At 49.8% G+C, this 9,604-nt stretch overlaps 1 protein-coding gene across 1 annotated transcript; it reads right to left on the reverse strand.

Annotated features, from left to right (window-relative positions):
- Window positions 1–721: 721 nt before the first annotated feature.
- Window positions 722–8,844, reverse strand: LOC125425544 (solute carrier family 13 member 2-like; the record flags this gene model as incomplete). The annotated part of the gene is made up of 7 exons (XM_048483132.1): window positions 8,638–8,844; window positions 7,737–7,873; window positions 6,490–6,743; window positions 5,942–6,200; window positions 4,009–4,131; window positions 3,251–3,472; window positions 722–825 (listed from the first exon to the last, which is right to left on the reverse strand). Coding segments are annotated over exons 1-7 (1,306 nt in total), but the record flags the coding sequence as incomplete, so codon positions are not given.
- Between the last annotated feature and the right edge of the window lie 760 nt (window positions 8,845–9,604).

A 9,604-nucleotide genomic window follows, 5' to 3' on the forward strand; every position in this document is an offset into this window, starting at 1 on the left:
AGAAGAAGAAGAAGAAGAAGAAGAAGAAGAAGAAGAAGAAGAAGAAGAAGAAGAAGAAGAAGAAGAAGAAGAAGAAGAAGAAGAAGAAGAAGAAGAAGAAGAAGAAGAAGAAGAAGAAGAAGAAGAAGACGTAGTAGTAGTAGTAGTAGTAGCAGCAGCAGCAGCAGTAGTAGTTTTGGATTTATGCCCCACCTTTCTCTCCTGTAAGGAGACTCAAAGTGGCTTACAACCTCCTTTCCCTCTCCCCCCACCCCACAACAGACACCTTGTGAGGCAGGTGGGGCTGAGAGAGTTCCCAAGAACTAGCCCAAGGTCACCCAGGAGGAATGTAGGAGTGCAGAAACGCATCCACCTGCTCTTAACCACTACACCATGCTTGGTGAAAAGTAGCACAGCAAAGGGATGGGTGCCGAAGAGGATAATATCAACCAGAAATTAAAAGGTGGTCTCTGAGTCCTGGGTGCGGGGTTCTGCCACACTGAAGGAATCAGCCTGGAGAGGCTCCCCATACTCCTAGCAGAAAATCTACTATGCAAACGACAGTCCTGTAAAGTTGCCAACCTCCAGGTGGGGCCCGGAGATCTCCCAGCATTTCAACTTTAGTGTTCTCCAGATGACAAAGATCAGTTTTTCTGGAGGAAACAGCTGCTTTGGAGAATGGACTTTGTGCTATTATACTCCCAGGAGGTCCCTGTCTTCCCCTTCTGTGGAGTTTGCTTACCTCCTTGCCGGCCTCGGCCTCGGCAATAACACCTGGGCAACTCAGAGGGAATCAGGAACATCAGCAGAGAGATGAAGATGACCACGGTAGCATCTGTGACGTAGCTGGGAGAAAAACAGGTAGCCTTTGCTGAGCGGGGATGGTGGAGACAAGGCCAGAGTATTCAGCAAGCAGACACGGGGTGGGGATGGGGATGGCCTGAAGCCCTGATACAGATACCCACAAAAGCACCGCCTGTAGCACCGCCCTTGCTGTGGCTGCTTCGTAGTGATGATGCACCCCATTATTTGTTGAAGGTCCATTTTGTTCCGAACTGCTGGGCCCTCCCCCCTTCTGCATAACTAACGAGGAGAAATGCAGAAGCAGGTGACATTTCTGGAGTGAAAAGCATCCTTGAGTAGGGATGCCAGCCTCCAGGGGAAGACATGGGGACACCCTAGAATTACAGCTCATCTTCAAATATTAGTTTGCAAGGGGGAAATGGGTGCTTTGGAGGGTGGGTTCTCCCTGGCTCTACTCAGTGCCAGACTTACCTATAGGCAGTGGCGTACCGCCCAGAGGGCCAAAGAGGCATCTTGCACTGGGTGTGCAACGGGGCGAGGGCATGGCGGGGGAGGCACCAGGTGTGCACCGGGGTGGGGGCATGGCATTCTGAGGCATTCCGGGGGACGTTCAGGGGCAGGCAGGGACGCAGGACACACACGTTCCCCGGGCACAGTTCCTCCTTGCTATGACTCTGCCTATGGGCTTGGCAGACCGAAGCCTTGGCCCTCAAAATCTAGCCCCCCCCCCAGCCAAAGTGTGTAATATTTTGACACTATCATAGGCCTTTCTTATTTATACAGTCTCTAAACAGCTCTCCAGTAAGTTTCCTTGCACGCCATTTCAGCTGATTATTTGACACCAGTCTTATACTGATTACTTGACCCAAGCATTGATTTCTGTATCGAGGTTGTCCTTCCGGGACAAAATACACCCCATTTTGTGAGAAGGCCCCTTTGTGGGTCGCTCCCCACTCACCATTAGCTGCGGGGTTTTCTCTTGATCAGACGCCAGAGCCAGGGCGTTACACATCCCCGCAGCGTCCACTCTTGCGCAGCTGCGCAGAAGTACGTACTTCCTCCTCTAAAGTGCGCGTCGTCTGCTCTTCCAGCAACAACATTTTCCCAAACCCCGCGCTTGGCGCGGGGTGGTGGGGAACCAGGAAGATGACGCGCGGTTGATTCGCTGGGGCGCAGAGCTTTCCGGCCAATCAGGGGAAAGAATCCTCCATTTTGTTTGGGGAGGGCGTCACCGTCAGTGCGCGGAATGAAGCCACATGATGACGTAGAAACATCGCGACACCCTATGTTACAATGCAGGCATTGAGACGTGTGCACTGCGTGGCGGTAGCCGATATTGTTCCGCTTTTAGGCGGTTTACGGCTGCAAATTCTGGCGAATTTGGTCAGCATGTGCACACGTCTCGAGCAAATTCTTCCGGCTTCAAAGCGCCTTTCTGATGGCGTCTGGAACATCCGAACTATCAGAAGCGACCTCGTCCCAGCCAATGAAAATGGAGGCCCGCCCTCCCTCCATGGCGCACACCTGTACCAGCCAGTAAGAAACGCTGCATTGCCTCTATTTCCACGGCTCCCCGTTCTTGGCCAGCGCCCGTTAACTCCTTAATGGCAAATGGGTGGGGAGCAAATAGTCTCCATCGGTCATAAGCGGCGGAGGCTTTTCGGTAGCGAGGGCCTTTCTTGGAGTTACTGCGAGGAAGAGGTAAGTGGGGAGCGACCCTGTGTTTTGCTTTTTAACAAACGATGACGATCAATTTAACTTACTATTTCATTTTGTTAAAAAATTCTTGCTTATTCCACAATTTTTTTTCCACAAAGTTCAGTGACGGCAAAAGTTTTTCAGAGTGTTACTTTTCAACATTGATGGGTTTTTTCAATCACTGTGGCATTTATCAATAGCATATTTTAGAGGAGGAATTGTGAATTGCAGAATTTTAAACACCCACCATTGTCCCTGACTTTACTCAGCTTTGTTTAAAACACGTCTATCTTCCTCTCATTGTGAGGGTGGGGGGTTGGGAGGGGCCTGACAAGTGGAATACCCTGTGGGTTCTCTTCATCTAATTCCAGCACTGTCTCCAGTCGCAAATCTCCAGGAGTCTCCCAACTGAGATCTGGCAATCCTACTCTGCACCCTCCACCGCCATTCCCAGATTTGGCAACCTCGCCATCCCCATCGGTGGCCAGGTGGGATCTGGCAACCCTATTCTTGAGCATGTCCCAGTGTGCCCTGGTGCCCCACAAACAACTAGGCAGAAATGTCTCCAGCATTTCTGATGGGATGGTATTTGGGGGCCTTCAGTGCACCCAAAATGAATTTCATTCCCCATGACTATAGTGGCTGAAGAAAGCATTCCTTGGCACAGGTAGCTAAAATATCCCTTCCCCGTGACCCTCACCCCTGGAGTGGCTGGATGGGGGCACTTGACAGCGTGGGGGTGGAGGGGAGCAACAGTATAACCTCTCACCTTTCCTTGCCTACAGAAAAGGCGGCATTTGCCCAGCCTGGCATGAAACCAGGTTCCCTGGTAAACCAAAGCAACACCAGGGCAACGAAAAGGACGAGGACAACAATCTCAGAGAATTTCATTGGGCCCAGTGCCCGGTGCTCGTTTCTGATTACATCATAGGCCTCTTTCAACCTCGATTTCTCCGACTCAGTTACGCCGCAGCCAAAGTTCTTCCGGAAACTGAGAAGGGAAGACCAGAGGTGCATCAGACATGCTGCAAATGATCCATTGAATTCCCTGGTGTCAGGGTCACACAGGTCCACTTGCTCCGCTATCCTAGAATCTCCGCAACCTGAGCCCAAAGGCCTCTGTAGGATGCTGGATACATAAGGGTGCCAGCTGCAGGCTGGAAAATACCTAGATATTTTGGGGGTGGAGCCTGAGGAGGGTGGGGTTTGGGGTGGGGAAGGACTTCAGTGTGGCATAATGCCAGAGAATCCACTTCCCAAAGTGGCTACTTCCTCCAAGTGAACCGATCCAGGTTGCCGAGATCAGGTATAATAGCGGGCAAACTCCAGCCACCACCTGGAGGTTGGGAACTCTGTGAACATAACATAAGGTCCTATGAAGGCCACCAGGCTAGGAGAGGACCAGAATGTCTCTTCCTTTCCTTCTAGGAATGCCTTTCCCCAACCACAGGGGAACACCCAAGCAGGGAGATACTTTCTCTGGAGGGAACCTCCGACTGACCGGCGCTGCAGAAACTATTGACTCACTCAAAGCCAAGGAACAGCAGAAACATCCAAAGCCAGGAGAGGACCAGAAGCACAACCATGGTCGGGAAAGCAAAACTGAACCAGGAGGCAAAGTTCAACACGTTGTTATTGTCAGGAAACAGGCTGGCAACAGAAAGGAACTCTTATCACCAGGGGTCATGGAAACCATGCAGTTTTTAGTCATTGCTTTATCATAGAATAACAGAATAATAGAGTTGGAAGAGATCACAAGGGTCATCAAGTCCAACCCCCTGCCATGCAGGAACACAACCAAAGAACTCCTGTCAGATGGCCATCCAGCCTCTCTTTAGAAACCTCCAAAGAAGGAGACTCCGCCACACTCCGAGGCAGTGCATTCCTCCACTGTCAAACAGCCCTGACAGTCAGGAAGCTTTTCCTGATGTTGAGGTGGAATCTTTTTTCCTTCACCTTGAACCCATTACTCCTGGTTCTAGTCTCTGGAGCAGTAGAAAACAAGCTTGCTCCCTCATCAACATGACATCCCTTCAAATATCTAAACATGGCTATCATGTCACCTCTTAACCTTCTTTTCACCAAACTAAACATCCCCAGCTCCTTAAGTCTCTCCTCGTAGGGCCTGGATTCCAGACCTTTTGCCATTTTGGTTGCCCTCCTCTGGACCCCTTCCAGCTCGTCAATATCCTTCTTGAATTGCATTTAGCCCAGAGCATACACAAATATTCAGCTAATGAGGTCTACAACAATTCCAGAATAGAAATTTTGTTAAAATGCCATCCTTCGATCAAGACTAGTGGTGGCGAACCTCTGGCATGGGGTTCTGTGTGGGCACGTGCAAATAGAGCCCCCCCCCCCCCAACATCTAGGCTGGCCTGGGCTGCTGGGCTCGATTATTATCATTAAACCTAAGACATAGTTTTGGGGAAGCAGTGTAGGTAACCCTGTTAAGCGCTGTTAAACCCCACTGATTTTCATGCGAAGAATTAAAGTGCGATCCTTTACCTGGGAGTAAGCTCGGTTGCTGGCAATGGGGCTTGCTTCTGAGTAAACCCTCCTAGGGTCATGATTCACCCATTGGAAGAGTTGCACAATTGCTTCAAAGCAAAGCCACTTCAAAGCAAAGCAAAGCCACCAAGCTTACTCCCGAGTAACGCACACCTCGGAGCCAACTGTTTTTTCTTAACTAAAACCTCAGTATTCAGGTTAAATTGCCATGTTGTCACTTTGCGATAAATAAGTGGGTTTTGGGTTACATTTTGGGCACTTGGTCTCGAAAAGGTTCGCTATCACTGATCTAGACACTATACTCCTGTTGATACAACCCAGAATCGCATTGGCTTTCTTGGCTGATGCATCACACTGCTGACTCAGTGTGCTTTCAGGTGAGTGGACTAAATATCATTCTCCAGCATGGGATCATTTGATCCTGTTGCCTATTTATTAGGGCCTCGATTTCCAGAGCCAAGAAACACTGCTTTCTCATTGAAAAGGGCCAAGCTCCACATGGGTGGAAACAGCAGATTTATGTTTGCAAAACACACGAGCACAGGCATCATTCATTGGACGTGGATGTGCTGGCAAGTTGCAGCTGACCTATGGCAACTCAGTAGGGTTTCCAAGGCAAGGGATGAACAGGTTTGCCGTTGCTTGCTTTCACATAGCAACTCTGGATTTCCTTGGTGGTCTCCCTTCCAAATACTAACCAGGGGCAATGCGCGCCCAGCTACAGAGACACAGAAGATTTGAGCCAGCGCCGAGATACATCCAGGTCAGGGCACATCATTTATTTCAACAATTGAATCAAAGGGGTGACAGTCCAAAAGGGGAGCCAAGTTGGCTTTTAAATGGTCCAGCCCTGATTTGAGTAAAATGATGAGGATGTCACTGCATCACTCTCCAGCTTATGGCTTTACCGAACGGAGCCAGACCTTCCTTCAGCCCCTTCAATACTCACTCATCCATCTGCCCCTTCAACACCAGGTTGGGGGTGGTGCCTGTTAGGGTTGAAATCCCACCGATGCTGGCCGAGTAACACACCGCGAGGCTCATTCCTTTGCAAAAAGCCTGATGCTTCTTTTCCAGCTGATCTTGGTTGACTGGCTCCGCCTCTTTTCTCATGGTCACCGGGCTTTCGTAAGCTGTGGAGAAAGCCAGGGAGAAGATTGGCTGAGCCAGCCTGGGATGACAGCTGAGGGCTGGCAAAGGCCTTTGGTCTGTGGAAGAGGAGGGCAGTAGGGTAACCTTGAGGCAAGCCCCCCCCCCCCTCTCTGGGCACTGCCTGCTCTTGCCTGGTGGCTGTATGGATAAAATGGGAAAACTCCCAGAATGGGGAACTGAAGAACTTTAAGGAACTTAAGGAAGGGCAGACTGTTTAAGGAATTACATGTCAAGTTCTCACTTGAAAGGGTTACATGAAACACCCTGTGTGTGTGTGAAGTGCTGTCAAGTGGCAGCCAACTTATGGCAATCCTAGACAGAAGCTGGGCTTCCGCAGCCATCTACCTGGCGGAAGAGTTGTTTCCTGCAACTCAAACCCTCCATTGACGGTCCCGTTTTTGACCGGCGCTTGCTCAGTGTGTGCTCGATCGACGGTCTCATTCTTGTTGGACTCTGGCTCAGCAGTGTTTCTCTCTTGCTCCGTCTTGTGCAGCTGCTGCAGGACGGCTTGTGCAATGGGGACCATCATGGCAGTGGTGGCCGTGTTGGTGATCCACATGGAGAGGAAAGCGGTGACCCCCATGAAGCCCATCAGAAGCCTGCCGCAAGGGGAGACCACAGCAGAGATTTGGGTGAGCTGATGTCAAACCTACGACCGGTTCTTGCCACATCGAGCGCCTCCGACTGTTTCACACCCAGAGTCTATCTAGCTCATTGCTTTTCCTTTAACCGGAAGGGTCACCATGGATGTTGAATGTCAAGAGCAGCGGTTCTCAACCTGGGGGTCAAACGGCCCTTTCACAGGGGTCGCCTAAGACTCTCTGCATCAGTGTTCTCCATCTGTAAAATGGATTAAATGTCAGGGTTGGGGGTCACCACAACATGAGGAACTGTATTAAAGGGTTGCGGCATTAGGAAGGTTGAGAACCACTGCTCTATGGCCCCTTCCACACACCAAATGTATAACAGGTTGCAGTCAAGAAAAACCGGAGGTGTAGCGACGCAGGCATGCACAAATGACCCCCACAGCCATGCTATTGTCGCACGAAATGACCGTCTGCACCTTTGTAGCAAAGCAGATGTAAGCCGCAAAAAAATTTTTTAAAGGAAAACAAATACATAAGTTTTGAAATAAAATAATATAAATTTAAAATATATATATATTTTTTTTAAAAAAAGGAAAACAGAGGTGAATAAAACGCCTCCTGTGATTTTACGGCTGCAACCTGTGATTTTTAAAAGTCTTGCGAACAGTTCGATTCTCAAAAAACCCAGTCTGGGGGAAATAATAAACTGGGGAAGACTCGTTTAGGGGCAGGATCTGTGCAAAGCTCCCCCGCAAAACAGGTTTTTTACCGTCCTACACCTGTGTTTATTGGCCGGCGCAGAAAGGGCCTATATTCCATTGAAGGTCAAGGTTTTGAGGACACCCAGTGTGTTTTAATGGCAAATATAAAACTTGTTGTCACCTGCTCTGAGCCCGACTTGGTCAAAGAAGGACAGGATAAAAATCTAAATACATACATACATAAATACGTACAATTGCTCTTCCCCTTCTCTCTCTTTATCCTCACCCCTCGTGGTGTACTTACAAAGCAGGCCTGACCCCGAGTATCAGAAGGACCCTCAAGGCGATGCGCTTGTGCAGGTTCCAGTGCTCTACCGCGATGGCCACTAGCAGCCCCCCAATGAAGAGCATGTTGGTGTCCTTCAGGTATTCCATGCACACCTGCCAGGAAGGAAGAAAGGTCATGGTTGCATCCATAAACCTAGGAAAAAGGAGTGGTCACAGACATGGATGAAGGATTGGCAGAACGTGCATGTTGGAAGAAGAGCTGGCATTTTCCAGGACTAGAAAAGTGGGTGCAGAGATACCTCATTGGTAGGGTTTCCAGCATGACGTATTGGTCAAGAGCAGGTGCACTCTAATCTGGAGAACCGGGTTTGATTCCCCGCTCTGCCACTTGAGCTGTGGAGGCTTATCTGGGGAACCAGATTAGCTTGTGCACTCCAACATATCATGCCAGCTGGGTGACCTTGGGCTAGTCACAGTTCTTTGGAGCTCTCTCAGCCCCACCCACCTGACAGGGTGTTTGTTGAGGGAGGGGGGAGGGAAAGGAGATTGTCAGCCTCTTGGAGTCTCCTTGCAGGAGAGAAAAGGGGGATATAAATCCAAACTCTTCTCTCTTCTTCTTTTTCCAGGTTGGAAAATACCTGCAGATTTTGGGGGTGGATCATGAGGAGGGCGGGCTTTGAGGAAGGAAGGGACCAATGGAGTTTAATGCCATAGAGTCCACCTTCCAAAGCGGCCATTTTCTCCAAGTGAACTGATCTTGGTTGCCTGGAGATGGGGTTTCACCAATGGTGGAAGGTTTGTTTGCCATGCGGAAGTTTGGCGCACTGGGCCATTCGGTGCCGGATGGGAGGACTGCGGGAAGCCGACTCTGAGCACCTCGCACTGGTGAACCTGTTGGCTCACTTGCTGTCTTTTACCTTGCTGGAGTCCATGATGCCCATGAGTGGAAACAGCACGACCGGCAGAAGAGATGTGGCCCCTAGCGGCAGAGCTTCCGGGTAACGGAGGAGCACCGTGCGACGATCACATGCCGGCTTGCGTGGTATACGGAAGCAGGGCGGTAGGTCTGAGTGAATGCGTGCAGAAATCGCGCTTTTTGGTTTGGCAGGTTGAAAATTCACCATATCGCCTACGTGCGGATGCGGGTGTGTCTCACACACACACACACACACACACACACACACACACACACACACACACACACACACACACACACACACACACACGTCACCACCGATCACAGTTCTGAAAATGACAGAGCACTTCCGGCGTCGCCAGCAGGTGAGAATCCGTTTTAGCCTCCGGACGGGATGCCTATTTCTTATTTTTTGGTTCGCTGTTTGGCGCTTTGGTAACTCAGATGTGGAGAATAGTTGTCGTTGGGTGTTGATGAACACCAGCGTGTCACCCAAAACATCATGGCAGGTCATCTTTGACATGCATGTTATAGGTTGACCATCACTGACCTAGTGCATTGCCAACCAAGATTGTGAGTAACGGTCTGGAGAATCCCAAATGGGTTCAGGTAGGGAAGGGATTGCATTTGGCCAGGCACTGAGAGCCAGCGTGGTGTAGAGGTTAGGAGCAGGTGGACTCTAATCTGGAGAACTGGGTTAGATAGATAGTTTAATACGGCCAAAGGCCAGCAAAGACAAAACAAAACAACAGCACACATTCACAACAGCAAATTACAACAATTATTACAGCTAACCATTTACATGAATGTTTGGCTTTCAGCTCATCCCTGATTAAGTAGGCCCTTGCGTTTTTTATACGCCAATGCACAGAACTTTGCTACCTGCTGGGAGATGGTTGCATCCTTGTCTTCCAACAGCATTTTCCTAATCTCTTGGTCAGGATCCTTTGCAATTATCAAGCTGTGTT

The sequence above is a fragment of the Sphaerodactylus townsendi genome, unplaced genomic scaffold (genome assembly GCF_021028975.2).
Source record: "Sphaerodactylus townsendi isolate TG3544 unplaced genomic scaffold, MPM_Stown_v2.3 scaffold_731, whole genome shotgun sequence".
NCBI classification, from domain to species: Eukaryota; Metazoa; Chordata; class Lepidosauria; order Squamata; family Sphaerodactylidae; genus Sphaerodactylus; species Sphaerodactylus townsendi.